At 38.6% G+C, this 15,510-nt stretch overlaps 1 protein-coding gene across 2 annotated transcripts; it reads right to left on the reverse strand.

The window, feature by feature from the left end:
* Positions 1 to 500: 500 nt before the first annotated feature.
* cnnm2a (cyclin and CBS domain divalent metal cation transport mediator 2a) lies at positions 501 to 15,509 on the reverse strand. Of its 2 annotated transcripts, XM_079856082.1 has the most exons (8): positions 13,947 to 15,509; positions 6,575 to 6,718; positions 5,521 to 5,658; positions 5,230 to 5,399; positions 4,639 to 4,732; positions 4,222 to 4,284; positions 2,603 to 2,781; positions 501 to 1,289 (listed from the first exon to the last, which is right to left on the reverse strand). In XM_079856082.1, exons 1-8 carry the CDS (start codon positions 15,397 to 15,399, stop codon positions 1,092 to 1,094), a joined length of 2,439 nt encoding a protein of 812 aa, XP_079712208.1. In that variant the 5' UTR covers positions 15,400 to 15,509; the 3' UTR covers positions 501 to 1,091. The 2 variants fall into 2 exon arrangements, with proteins under 2 accessions (XP_079712208.1, XP_079712209.1); XM_079856083.1 differs by lacking the exon at positions 4,222 to 4,284.
* Between the last annotated feature and the right edge of the window lies 1 nt (position 15,510).

A 15,510-nucleotide genomic window follows, 5' to 3' on the forward strand; every position in this document is an offset into this window, starting at 1 on the left:
GTTTTTTTTAGGTCCTAAATGCAGCTAGAAACTATCTGAAGTAAGGTAGAAAATGTTTCTTTTAAAAATGAAGAGTTACATGACTACAACAAATGCACTGAAAATCAAAAACGTATCGTTAATAAAGAGTGGTCCGACGTACATAAAAATGGAACCAGTCATGAGACATAATCTATTCACCTTAAAATAGGTGACGCTGTACCTCAGCGCAATCAGGATTGACGTAAAAAAAAACTCTCTCTCTCCCTCTATATATACATATATAGATGAAAAAGGCCCTCATATGTAAACACATCTGATTTCTTTGTACTGTGAATGCTGTACAAAGCACACCTGTACGTGACGTGGATTAACCTGGGCAGAAGAAATCACTGAAATCGTTGGTGTTATTTGGCACAGTCCAGGCAAACGCTGTTTTGCCTGCTAATGCGTGTCATATCCGAGGCTGCTGTTTTGTAACAAATTCTCTCCAAGTTATTTTTCCCGTTATTTGCTGTCCTCGCCAAATGTCTTTGGTCGTGAGGCCTCTCAGTTCTGCTCTGACAGGCTGAGACGCATCCTGGATTTTCTCGAAAGGCCGAGATGGACTGATCTCCATCGAGTGTTTCCAAGCCTCCTGGTCACCTGTGGTTGCATCTACACGGGCTTCCTGGGTCGAATGGAAGATTTGGGAGAGCTCCGTGTCGCCGGGGCCCTCGGGGGCCTCTAGATCTCCTCTGTTGACAGTAACCGAGCGCTGTCTAAAGGCACCATTATTTCTTTGTCCTTCTAGTATCGTGTCTGGTCGAGGTGTGGTGTGGGTCGTCACCTTGCTCCTAAGTGAAAGTGTGTGAGTGTGTATTTCAAGTGTGTGAGTCCTCGAGCGAGAATGATTTTGTGGTCCCTGACTGATCCGCAGCCTACAAAAAGTGTTAAGGTCATTAGTGCATGCATTGTGGGATATGCGGCCCTTCACATTGTAGTCTTTGCGTACGGTCCCCTTTGAAATCGACCGTGATACAAGTTATGTCAAATTGAAGCTGCCCAGTGTACGAGAAGGCCTCTCTAATGGAGCCGAGCGCTCTCTCGCCATCTCTCTCCGCTGAGGGTGGTTAAATAGCCCCGTCGTTGTGGGCAGTGTGGTTGGGTCTGTGTGCGTTGGCGGTCAAAAGAGTGGCCGACTCGTCCAGTGGTCCATCCTGATGCTCTGTGAAGGTCAACTCGATCTTGGTGAACTCGCTGTCCGTGGACTGAGGCGTCTTGTCCATGCGAGACGCCATCAGGGCGTTCTGATATTGCTGGCGGGTCACCTGGGAGAAGGGGAACGAGAATTAATGAGCTAGAATTATTCTGGTCTATTTTGGACATTTTGTGATGTAGCACTGCTAATATCTGTAATTATTAAAAAAAGTTGCTTTGAATAGAAGCGTCATGCTAATTCAAACTGAGATTTTCAGATTTTTAGAGCCAAGTGGATTTCAAATGTGTTTTTTTAACTAAGCCGTATTTTATTTTAGCAATTTTTTTTTGATCCAAGTTAAAATGTTTATTGAAAATATAAAATATGTGTAACATTTCTACCAAACACATCTACCAAATGTAATGTTTCATTCAGCTTTCTAAAGACGGAAATCATCAGATTCATCTTTTTATTTTATACTTTTATTTTAAATGAAATTATTTGATTCTATTGACAGCTCAAGTTTTTAACAATAATAATACATTTTTTTTAAAAAATAAACCTGCTTATTCTCTCATGTTCTCCTTTGTGAAATATGTTCAGAAATCTTTCAGTGGTAAGATCCAACTCTTGTTTATCTTGCTCAAACTGTAAAACTACTTTGGATGGATTTAAAAAAAAAAATTGTATATAAATAAATGTCAATTCAGGCAATATGTTTGTCTTCATATGGTAACATCATAAGATGTAACATTATTCGAATTTTATAGACTCTAATACCTAAAACCTCAATACCAAGTAAAAAAAAATAAAAATAAAAAAATAAATAAAAATTATATAATATATATATATATATATATATATATGCTCTAGTACAGGGATTCCCATATTTTAATAATTTAAATGACAAATTTGCATGCTTACTGGTTCTCTGGTGTCGGTTAATGGTCACATGGCATTTTTATTTAATCTTTTTTTGTTTTATTTTGGTGGGGTTTAAGAATCCCAATTTAGGAAATCCTGCTTTAATGTAATTACAATACAAATAGCAAATTTTTGTAACATCACATTATATAATATATATTTTTTGACAATATAAATTGTATAAAAGTATAAAATATAGTTGTCTTTATATTACAGAAAGTGGGGTATATCATATTTGAGGGTCCTTGGATTAAAAAAAGTTTGAAATCCTTTGCACTAAACAACAAAAGTACTAAGCTGCATGACGGCCCTGGCTTTGGATACAAGCTTATGCTAAAAATAAATTTAATACAACTGTCAGTTTTAGGCATAAAAATACACGACAGATATTTACAGATATTTACAGATATTTATGAGGCACAAAGTGTCTCAAACTTCAGTTAAGGTTCTAGAAGGCTTACAATTCTATGCATTCCAAATAAACTAGTCTGAGTTCTAAATTCCCAGCAGCATTCAAACCTTGATGTAAAGCAGGTCAGAGGCGGCTCTCACGGTGTAGTCCGGCACATAGACCTGCAGGAAGGAGTTGAGCTGGTTGTTGCTGCTGCCCAGTGTGGGAGTGACCGCCTCCATCCGGTCACTCCTGTTCAGGGAATCCGAGTGGTTGAGTCCGAACGGTCGTGGAGGTGACTTATTTTCTGTATAGCAAATAAAGGGTGACATGCAGGTCAGTGGTCAGCTGCTGTGATGTAAACAAACCAAAGAAAAGATGCTTGTCTGATGTTCCATTCATTTTGGAAGCCCTGTCTCTTCTCATGAACCATGCTGTGGAATGCTTTTGTGTGTTTAGACACAAAAGTTGAGCTTCATTTATTTACAATCCAAATGTACAATGTAGCAGCCATTTAATGTGACTTTGATCTTTCTCTGCTAGAAACCCAGTGAGGATTTGCTTTTGTAGCCTAATAAATCCACATAAATAAGGGACAACAACCATTAGCCAGTGGCTTCTAGCAGTCTTTTGTCACTACCTTTTGTTCTGCTGATAAAACAACGGTTATAATCCACTGCATGTTTGCACATTTTTAAACTTTGTCAGAAAGTGACAATTAGGATTAGAACATCTGCTTAACTCACATGTAATTTAGAGTTTTTAATCAAAATAAGATTAGGTTCTCCACTTCTTAAAGAAAAAGTTCAAAGGGTGTCTGTGGGGAAGCAGTACAACAGTCATTTCACTGGAATGTATATAATCCCAGGGTCAGATGTCTAACTGTGTGGATTTTTTCATATTTAGAAAAATATACATGACCAATTTGCTAAATATGAAAATGAGTGAATAAATGACATAAATAGATAGCATGTACACTACAAATTCAAAAGTTTGGGGTCGGAAAGATTTTTTTAAATGTTTTTGAAAGAAAGAAAACAGTAATATTGTGAAACATTATTACATTTTAAAATAACTGTTTTCAATTTAAATATATTTTAAAATGTAAATTATTCCTATGATGGCAAAGCTGAATTTTCAGCAGCCATGACTCCAGTCTTCAGTGTCACATGATCCTTCAGATATACTTCTTATAGGCTGATTTTGTGCTCAATAAGAATGTATTATTATTACCAATGTTATCAAGTTGAGCTGCTTAAAATTTATGTGGAATCAATGATAGTTTTTTTTCAGGATTCTTTGATGAATAGAAAATTAAAAAGAAAAAATCTTTTGTAAGATTTAACATGTCTTTACTGTCACTTTTAATTAATGCATCTTTGCTAAATACAAGTATTTATCCCTTTTAAAACCTTTGAATAGCAGTGTATAAAGTGAACAAAAGCCGTTTTTAAAACAGTTTTGATATTTGCAATTTTGCAAAAAGATTAGTTTCAATTGATCCATCTTTTGGACGAATAAAAGAAAGATTCGTCAAAAGAGGAATGCTTGTAAATGCACATAAAATTTGTGTCATTTGCTTATTGGCTCCCATTATGATGATCAGACCATTAACATTGACTTTTTTCTGTAAAAGAAAATGAGGACCGAGGACAGAGAAAACTCATGACGCACCAAATGTTCAGATTCTGATGTGAAAAGATTATTCAGAGGAAGGAGTAAAACGGTGAAGAAACGAGTGCAGTACCTGGAGATCCTGCCAGTGATTCTGCCCTGCTCACCACGAAGGTTCGAGACAAGGAGAGAGGAACTGGAGAACAAGAGAAAGAAAAGAGAGAAGGAGGAAAAGACAGAAGGAAATCATGGGGAGGAAAACATGATTTACACAGAATCAAGCAAGTAATCATTTGCATAGTGTGCATTTACATAATGTGATTGATTCAAAAGAGTATTCCTCATGCTCAAAGAAATTCAATAATAAATCTGATAGAAAAGAAAGTCATGCATGATTTGGTAGAAAGAGTTGTGTGAAATAAAGATATCAGCCATACAAAAGTGTGTAAAAACATTCTCTTTCTTTCATGACCAATGATCATGCATTTTCATCAAAACCCTGACATCTAGCGAGGTATGTGCAATGAGTGAGACTATGCATTGTTCAGACCTGGTGAGGACGTTAGAGCCAGCACTCCATAATACGAGAAGGCACCAGCTTCAAACTTCATCCCCTCCTTTCCAGCCTCAACTTCCACCTTCCCCTGTGGGCCATCAGAGATACAGGTTTTTGAAAAATGGTTGAATGTAAATGGATTTAAACTATTTGAGTTCATTTTCAATACTGAATCAAATAAGTATTGATTGGCTAAAATGACGTGTGCGTTGTTGCCGAGAATTTTGGTCAAAATGAGATTTTTAAAGGCAGGGTAGCTGATTTGTTCCAGATTTTTTTTTGTTATGCTATATATATATCATCTGTGGAAGGCATAGGACCATAAAATGTTCGTCCAATCATTGCATCCAGTCAGTGCCAACGTATGTATTTTCATTTAAAGCGAAGAACGAAACAGAACTTTGCTGTGAGTATATCAGGGGCTTTAGTAGGCGACCAACCCTTTGCAAGGCAGCTCACTATGTTCAGAGCTTCAAGATTTCAATCAAGGCCATGACGTTGTTCATAGATCAAGGTCTGCAAAGGTTGTGATCTTTCTCTCAATCAGAACTCATAACATTGAGATACAGCTGAGGATGTTCTGACCTGCAGGATGAGGATGAAGTAGTCCACAGGCTTGTTGCGGTGAAAGAGGTAGTGCTCTGACATTTTCTTGTTCTTGTCATCATATTTGAGCTCCAGGATGACGTTAGGATGTTTCAGCAAGCGCAGGAGGATTTTCTCTGACATTTGAGCTGCACTAAAGGACTCCACCTCTGGAGGAGAAGAAAAAAAAACAAGGTTTAACAACGCTTTAAGAGTTTGTGATTTTTGTTCTTATTATTCTTATGATTATGAATGCAGAGACACATGTAGTTACATGCTGGACATCAGTACCAGTTGCCAGGAAACGCAGTGTGGCCAAAAGAAGCTGCGGAGATATTTTCACCCTCAACTCGTTATCTGTGGGTTTGAAAGCGGAGAAATCCTGTTTCTTCTCCCTGTGAGCTATCTTCTTTTTCGTCTTGTTGTCAGCTGTCATTGGGAATAACAGAAGGACATGGTTAGATGTTTTGACCAGCATTGTGAGATCTAAATAAATGAGAATGGTAGAGCATAGCACCAGTAACACCAAGATTATGGGTTTCAAATCCCAGGAAGCAGATGTAATGATAATATGCATAGGGATCAATCAAAGACTTTAGATATACAAAGTCGGTGCACTTGTATTACTATGAATTGGAGAAAGTGAAACGTGCATATGGCGGAATAAGTCCCGCCTTAAGTAAAAGAGCCAATCGCCGATTTGGTAAAGTCATTGAGACACTGTTAGAAACAGTCAGTGTTCTTAGGACTGCGCATTAGCTTGGTCCAGCCTGAAAAATGCATTTTTTTCGAGCGTTTAGAAACAAAATGTATGAGACAGTTGTTGTCATATTTGAAATATGAAATTGAATCATAAGCTTGGCGAACAGTTTTAAAGAATTTGATGTTTCCCCATTCAAAGATATAGGAGCTGCGCTTGACTGAAATGCTGCCCGAGAGGCATTTCAAAGATGGCCGCCGAGTGAAATGACTAGTCTTAAAGGGACTTTGGGTCTATGACATTAAAGAAAGGAAAAATCTTTTAAATGTCTAGTTTAAAACACTTGTGCCAAGTTCTCAGAAAACATAGTGTTTGGATTAATGTTGATTCACGTGGTTTTATCATGTAATGAATCTTAAAAATGTCATGTGGTTCAATCAAAGTAAAAAGTAATTTACCTTGAAAGTATGACAGAACACATCTTAATATTTATCAAGAAAAAGGTGCATTCAAGTAATTTTATGTATTAATTGCACTTTTTTTGAAATACGTAATTGGAGTCCAGCGTCTTGGCATTGAATAAATAGAATAAAAATAAAATAAATACAAATGTTTGCTTGGTTTGTAAATGTAAATGTTACTCACTGTATAAGTCTGTCTCATCAAGAATCTCAGATTTGATAATTTCCTCAATGACGTCCTCTAGCGTGACGATGCCCTGAACTTCATAGAATGGGTCACCCTCTCCTTCATTATTCACTCTTTGGACAATGGCCAGATGGGATTTACCTGCCAGCGCAAAAACAATATACAGTTGAGGTTATGAGGCATCTCTCATTTCAGATCATATCAAACATGGTGGTCCTCCTGAACCCTCTACAACCATAAATGCACCATAGAATCTCAGTTCTGTTGGTTTATGATTAAAATATGTCACGCGTGCTTACCAAAATCTATGAGAGTTATTATTTGACCAATTGTGACTATTCAAACAAGAAGTTCTTGGAGTCAGACAATGATCCGTCGCGTTTTCTTAGCAAATCTCTCATGGTTCCACATCTGTTTTCCCAGGACCTCCTCGATAAGCTGCTTAAAAAATTCCTGCCCAGCACTGTCAACCAAAATGTTGAAGAAAATTCTTTTCCTGTTTCTCAGCTAGTGATCATTTAAAAGGAATTTTCCAGAGCCGGAGCTAATATTAGATCTGAAATGAAGTTTCCATTCCACTTGGGCGATGCTCTCACCGGCGTGACAGTGTAGCAATCCATTGTGTAGGGTGTCTGCATAAAACTTTTCCATAAATACCACTATATATACACCAGCAAAAAAGACAAAAAAAAAAAAAACGAGAGAGAGAGAGAATTGGCTTCTTTAAAAACTACTGGTCGGCCAGACCCGAGTTAATGACTGACTGATATTGGTCTGATCTTGTTCGGGCCTGCTTCATGCCTGTTGGAATCAGTAAGCAGTGCACCAACACTTGCCTGAGGAAATATAGGCTTATTTGCATTTAAAACCAGCATGACTTTTAAAACAGCGGGAAAATAAGATTATTTTGTAAATAAACAGTTTAACAGCACCTCTTTGTAACAGTCTAAACTGAGTTGGTTTTCAGAGGCCGCCCACATCTCTCACCCCTGATCTATCTGATCTTAGGAGAGTTTTAGACAGTCACTTCTCAACACATGAACCATTTAAGACACAATAAATGATCTTTCATCACTTCAGTACACTTTTAGCCAAACTGAGAACACAAGTAGGTCCTATATCCAAAGAATCTAGAGAAGAGAAGCCATTGTTTTGAGCTTCCAAGAAATGCCCACACAGTGTCACAGAGGCTTTAACAGCAAATAATAGAAAATCTATTTAATTTTGACCATTTTGAGAAGTGTATTTAAATAACAATGTTCTTTCACCTGTCTAGTTTTTAGAATGGTGCAGTTATGCTGACAAAATTACATTCAAAGTTTGACATCAGTAACTTATGCTCACCAAGGCCACATCTATTTAATCAAAAATACAGTAAAAACAGTAATATTGGTGAAATAAATAACTGTTTCTATTCGAATATATTTTAAAATGTAATGTATTCCTGTGATGACAAAGCTAGTTTTCAGCATCATTACTCCAGTCTTCAGTGTCAAATGATCCTTCAGAAATCACTAATATGCTGAGACAATTCTACCATAGCTTCAATTAGCAGTTCTCAAGGCATACGAATATGACCTCTTGCGTGAGGGAAAAAGACACTAGCTTTCTGAGCTTGAGACATAACTGTCGATCAGAAAACAAAAAAACTCCAAGATGAATTGGAGTGCTTCAACTTTTTGGATCAAGTAGCCTAAACAGAACTTGACTCCAAATGAACACATGGTTTCTAGACAACACATACAGACACATTTTGTACATTCCCACCTTATTTATGGAATGAGGTTTTTCATTAGATATTTTCCATAATGGAATTTCCCTATAAATAGTTGGTGGGACTGTGGGTGGCACGTCTGTGATGCTTCACTGGAACATCTTACAAATATCACAGGCACTTATCAAGGCCATGTTCCTTTTTATATAGTCCTTTTTTTAAACAGTATAATGACTGTAAATGTAGGTTCCCAAGGAAAAGACTTACATCAGTCTTAATAATATTTCACCCCGGAAATGGAGATTTCAGTGCAGTAAATTCACCCCCAGTGTTTTTCCCCCATGGCAGGCCTATGACTCATCTGTATAATAACAGTGCTTGCACAGTTATTTCAAACACAAAATCTGATCAACATTTGCTTATTCAATTACAAAGAGCTCCTCAGACCTTAATATGTCAAGATATTTAAGCTTCCTGACAGACTGAACACTTAAGCGCTCATAAACATGTTAATAAACACTGTTAAAAAATACCCCTTTATATATACCTGGGGAGGCTTTTGAAGCCAAAAATCCACATTTAACTGAGATAATTACCTCAGAATCAGACTGAAATTGGTCAAAGTGAACCCTATTCAGGGCAGAGATGAGCATAACAACCTTAAATAACATTATTAAAATGTGTGCTACAGAATAGGAGATTTCTAGTTGAATGCTTTTGTAAAATGCAAACAAGAAATTATAAATTAGTGCTGTCAAATTGATTAATCGCATCTAACATAAAGGTTTTTGTTTACATAATGTGTGTGTGTGTGTGTGTGTGTGTGTGTGTGTGTGTGTGTGTGTGTGTGTGTGTGTGTGTGTACAGTGAGGAAAATAAGTATTTGAACACCCTGCTATTTTGCAAGTTCTCCCACTTGGAAATCATGGAGGGGTCTGAAATTGTCATCGTAGGTGCATGTCCACTGTGAGAGACATAATCTAAAAAAAAAAATCCAGAAATCACAATGTATGATTTTTTAACTATTTATTTGTATGATACAGCTGCAAATAAGTATTTGAACACCTGTGTATCAGCTAGAATTCTGACCCTCAAAGACCTGTTAGTCTGCCTTTAAAATGTCCACCTCCACTCCATTTATTATCCTAAATTAGATGCACCTGTTTGAGGTCGTTAGCTGCATAAAGACACCTGTCCACCCCATACAATCAGTAAGAATCCAACTACTAACATGGCCAAGACCAAAGAGCTGTCCAAAGACACTAGAGACAAAATTGTACACCTCCACAAGGCTGGAAAGGGCTACGGGGAAATTGCCAAGCAGCTTGGTGAAAAAAGGTCCACTGTTGGAGCAATCATTAGAAAATGGAAGAAGCTAAACATGACTGTCAATCTCCCTCGGACTGGGGCTCCATGCAAGATCTCACCTCGTGGGGTCTCAATGATCCTAAGAAAGGTGAGAAATCAGCCCAGAACTACACGGGAGGAGCTGGTCAATGACCTGAAAAGAGCTGGGACCACCGTTTCCAAGGTTACTGTTGGTAATACACTAAGACGTCATGGTTTGAAATCATGCATGGCACGGAAGGTTCCCCTGCTTAAACCAGCACATGTCAAGGCCCGTCTTAAGTTTGCCAATGACCATTTGGATGATCCAGAGGAGTCATGGGAGAAAGTCATGTGGTCAGATGAGGCCAAAATAGAACTTTTTGGTCATAATTCCACTAAACGTGTTTGGAGGAAGAAGAATGATGAGTACCATCCCAAGAACACCATCCCTACTGTGAAGCATGGGGGTGGTAGCATCATGCTTTGGGGGTGTTTTTCTGCACATGGGACAGGGCGACTGCACTGTATTAAGGAGAGGATGACCGGGGCCATGTATTGCGAGAATTTGGGGAACAACCTCCTTCCCTCAGTTAGAGCATTGAAGATGGGTCGAGGCTGGGTCTTCCAACATGACAATGACCCGAAGCACACAGCCAGGATAACCAAGGAGTGGCTCTGTAAGAAGCATATCAAGGTTCTGGCGTGGCCTAGCCAGTCTCCAGACCTAAACCCAATAGAGAATCTTTGGAGGGAGCTCAAACTCCGTGTTTCTCAGTGACAGCCCAGAAACCTGACTGATCTAGAGAAGATCTGTGTGGAGGAGTGGGCCAAAATCCCTCCAGCAGTGTGTGCAAACCTGGTGAAAAACTACAGGAAACGTTTGACCTCTGTAATTGCAAACAAAGGCTACTGTACCAAATATTAACATTGATTTTCTCAGGTGTTCAAATACTTATTTGCATCTGTATCATACAAATAAATAGTTAAAAAATCATACATTGTGATTTCTGGATTTTTTTTTTTAGATTATGTCTCTCACAGTGGACATGCACCTACGATGACAATTTCAGACCCCTCCATGATTTCTAAGTGGGAGAACTTGCAAAATAGCAGGGTGTTCAAATACTTATTTTCCTCACTGTATATATATATATATATATATATATATATATATATATATATATATATATATATATATATATATATATATATATATATATATATATATATATATATATATATATATATAAACAAAAACTTTTATGTTAGATGCGATTAATTGCAATTAACCGATTTGACAGCACTAATAGAAATTAATAATTTTTACTTCATTTTAATCAATTATTTTTAATAATTAATTTGCCGTACATACATTAGTATTCAGTGTAACAAGATCCTTCAGAAATCATTCTAATATGCTGATTAATATGAACATTTCTTATTATTTTCAATGTGGAAAACAGCTGTGTTGCTTAATATTTTTGTGGAAACTATGAAACATCTTTTTTTCAGGATTATTTGATGAATAAAAAGTTAAAAGACCAGCATTTATTTGATCATCTTAATGTTTCCTGAGAATTATTCATTTCTATAATAATATCTTACTGATCCCTATTAGGATTGGTAGTGTATATTATTCAAAATGTAGTATATTTTAACAAACAATATTCATAATATAATATATAATACATTTATAAATATGTATTATTAAATCAAGACCCTTTCTTCCCATGGACCTTCTCTTGTATCGGTTTACTGCTCAGTAGTAACTGTAACAACAGTGCATAAATCTTAAAAGAGTCTTTACTGGAAACTAGTGGCTTCGTCTTGTTTACTACACGATTTATGTTTAAATCTGCCAAATGCGCATTGTATTATCAACAACATAAGCATCAATTAACCCTGTGGATTCCTGACCCTGCTTACAGGATTACACATTCCAACCCCACAACATTTTGAATGCAAATACCTCTCATTCCTGAGAAGAGTCATTTTATAAGACTAGAGAAGCCAAGAGCAAAAAACACACAATCAAAGCCGTTTACATAACAAGCAACTTGAAATCAAGCAATAAAGTGAATCGGAGTAGAAAATGCCACAACAGCCAGATATAATTAGCCTAGAAATACAGTACAGATGCATAAGACCCAAGTGGAAACCAAAAATAAGGATATGAATAATAATACATATAGATATAGACCATCAGAGTCCAACAGCTTAATGGACACTTGCCCTTTGACACATCAGGTGACAACATGCTTTCACCATAACAGCATATCACTACTTTTGTGTTGAGTAAACACAGTTTGAAAGGTATGTCGAGTCACAACAAAGAAATGGGGAGAAAGGCTTATGTGGGTGATACGGAGTCCTTTACACAGGAGATGTGGGGGCTTCTAAGACAGGCTTTGTTGATGGACTCAAGCTCGACACTGTACTACACGTACCTCAATTGTTGCCCAAATCTGTTTAAGTCCATTTCCTGTACAGCCACAATTTGTGGAATGTCAGGCCACGGTCCTACTATGGTCTGTGTCCACAACTGCGGGACAGCATGTTTAAAAATGACACCATCCACCATACACGGCACTTACATCGATACTTGCACTTAGGCCTACATTGAAACAACTGACTAAACCTATTAAGACACACTTTAACTAAACAATATAATTTACGCATTTAAATACATTTCTGGCATGGTAATGGTTATGACAATGGTGATATGTTTGGTCTTGGCGGAAAAGATCTGCTATGCTGCTGCTGCACACATGACACACTGCTGTGAGAAAGTAAGACATGCTGCTGCTGTACACTATACAGTAGCATACATGAATTACCCGTAGCAGATCTATACAGGTGGAGCTGGGGAAGGTAGAGGGTTTCTGAAGGAGCGCTGCTCTGCTAAGGCAAATGCTAATCAAATATTTGAAGCTTGAGCAGCGAGCTCATTGGCTACTGATACAGCAGGAACCAATCGGCTGTGCCCTATAGAGAATGATGTGATTGCAAGCAGGTTGAGTTATGGCCATATTAGCCTGCGCTATCTAGAATTTCATGACAGAACTTTGTATGTCACGACTGCATTCTTCTACAGAGCATTATGGCCCATAATAACCTCACCCACTCATATTGCTGTTTTGGTATTTCTGTCAGAAAATAATTCACTGGTTCAGACATCATGTTCTGATTGCTCAGGGCAATGGGTGAAAATCACAAGCCAGAGTGATCATTACTCAGCGCCTGTTGAAGGAATGATTCCCTGAACAGCAATCGTAAAACAGCTTTATGGGATGACTGTGATGTTGTAAAATGAAAGCTTAAGCCTGATCATTCAACAGTCTTTTCATGAACTCCAGAGATCAATGTTATATCGGAGTCAGAGACATCACTGACGGTGAAGTTTAATTAACTCCTCTTGAACCGTCTTCATTGAATCCCACACATCAGAAAGAACAGATCATCTCATCAACAAGGTACCATCTTCAAGTAACATTTTACATTACAACCAATAATAACACTACTGAACATAATGAAATCTAACACTTCCAATAGTTCTCTGTTACTTTAGAGCAGCGGTTAAAACCTTTAAAGATCCCTGGGTCCCTCAAAGCCAGACTTCATAATAACGGTCATTAAGAAATTAACTAACATTACCACGTTATAAAATGCTTAACAAATCATTAGTTAGAATACTACGGAATACTAATACTATGAACATGATTTTCAAATGTTTTAATTAATATTAATTTATTTTTGAAAGGTGAAAAGAGGTTCATCTCCCACAATCGAGCTGTCGCCCTAGCACAGTTTGCCAAATATTTTCTTTATGTGATGATATGTAAATATATAACAAATACTGATCAGTAGTAATAAACCAATAAATATTAGCCTAATGGTAGGGTTCTTTTTTTCTGTGGTTTTGCCAACCATCTCATATGAGTGCTCTAGCAGTGTACTTTTGCTGTGGTCACCTGCTCAGGTGACTTCTGTTTCCTAGAGTCTCTAACTTTAGTGGTAACTGAAAGTTTGAAAATGTTGTTGTAACGTACATTTACACATGAAAAAGAACACATACTTTTATTATAATATAGATGAATTATTCAACATGCAATTAAAGATGTAGCTTTAAAATAAAACAGTACACCCCCTTACATTTATAAACTCCTTGAGCATACTTTTATCATTATATAGGTGAATTCTTTAACAATTAAATGAAGGGTGTAGCTTTAAAAAACAATGCAACTGTATACAACTTTACATTTTTTAACTCCTAGAGCATAATTGTATATTTGTATTGAATTTTTTTATTTTTTATTTTTTTTTTACCTTTTTTAAACTCTTCGAGCATGGCATCCAGCTTTGTATCATTGAAGACAAAATGCAGAGGGTGGCTGTAGAACTTGGTGATGGTTTTCAATGGCGTGCAGTCATCAGGATCCACAAAGGCCAGGTCCTTGACAAACAGCAGGTCCACAATATGACATCTCTCGCCCTCGTACACAGGAATGCGCGTGTAGCCGCTCTCCATGATCTCAGACATGGTGTTGAAGTCCAGGATGGCATCACCGGCGATCATGAAGCAGTCTCGCAAAGGTGTCATGACATCCTCCACAGTTTTAGTCCTGAGCTCCAGAGCACCCTGGATGATGTTGAGCTCCTCTTTCACCAGGTCATTATACGGATCTGTCACCCTGAGCATCTCCAGCAGCTTCTCCCTGTTGTACACAGTGCCTATCTCCTGCCCCAGCACGTGGTCCAGGAGTTTACTGACGGGATAGGACGCAGGGAAAGTGAGGATCATGAAAAATTTAGTCAGGAATATTGTGTTTGCTCCCACGGCGAGCCCATGCCTGGAGCAGATGGCTTGTGGCACGATTTCTCCGAATATAACGATCCCTATAGTGGACACCACCACAGCGATCAGCCCCGATCCAGCGATGTCATCGAGCAGTATCGTCAAAGTGGTATTGACCAGAACATTTCCTAAAAGCAAAGAGCACAGAAGGTAGTTTCCTTGGCTTCGGACTGGCTCGATCTTCCTCGCGTAATTCTTCTCCTTCTCAGTCCCGCAGTTTTGGACAATCCGGAGCTCCATGGGATCCAGCGCCATCAGTCCCAGATTCAGCCCGCTGAACATGCCGGATAAACACAACAACATGGCAATAAAAATAACCTGCAGCCAGAAAGGCAGCAGGAACCTTTTCTCCTCCACCACGAGCACTGTAGTGTCATACCCGTCGTGATAGAACCAGGTGTTCTCGGACCACGAATCCTGCGCGCCAGGTGTCGTGGCGGCGATGCACAGGTAATACAATTTACTCTTCTCCGTTTTTCGCAGAGGCTTCACCTCTACTTCAATAAGCCCAGATGTCTTTCTGTCTAGCTCCACGTTAGGAAGGATGATGATATCGGAGGATCGGATGCCGCAGGGATGCGAGGCAGGTGCGTCTCCGGGGCTCTGGCTCTCCACAGGTGCGCTGCTGCTGCTGTGTTCTGTGAAGGCGAGTTTGGACCACGTCTCGTTGTTGATGTTTTGCCCATAGACCCTTAACCTGACACGAGATCGCTCGCTGACGCGCAGAGTGCCTCGGTCCATAAACGACACCTCGTCAGTGTCCTCGAGCCGGATGCCAATGATGACAGTCTCTTCTGGCGCGTCTTTGCCATCAGTGCTACTGATCAGACAACTGCTGACAATTAAGAATATAACAGTCAATGATCTAGCCCGGTTCAGCGCCGCCATATTAGAAGTGGGCACTGCGGTCCATTGCTCTGCCATGTTGACAATGGGCAGGCTTTAGTCAATGAATGTAGGATGCCACAGTCAGAGGGAATCCGCGTACGCCTTCATCCTCTCTATAGCCGTCCTGACATCAAGCAACAAGGCCGG

Source organism: Squalius cephalus (genome assembly GCF_949319135.1).
Source record: "Squalius cephalus genome assembly, chromosome: 21".
NCBI lineage: Eukaryota > Metazoa > Chordata > Actinopteri > Cypriniformes > Leuciscidae > Squalius > Squalius cephalus.

Excerpts from the sequence above, each read along its gene's own strand:
- cnnm2a (XM_079856082.1), bottom strand. The coding sequence starts at position 15,399 with ATGGCAGAGCAATGGACCGCAGTGCCCACTTCTAATATGGCGGCGCTG. Across the intron at positions 4,733-5,229 it reads ACTTCATCCTCATCCTGCAG|GGGAAGGTGGAAGTTGAGGC; the intron begins GTCAGAACATCC and ends GATGGCCCACAG. Across the intron at positions 2,782-4,221 it reads ATCACTGGCAGGATCTCCAG|AAAATAAGTCACCTCCACGA; the intron begins GTACTGCACTCG and ends TTTGCTATACAG.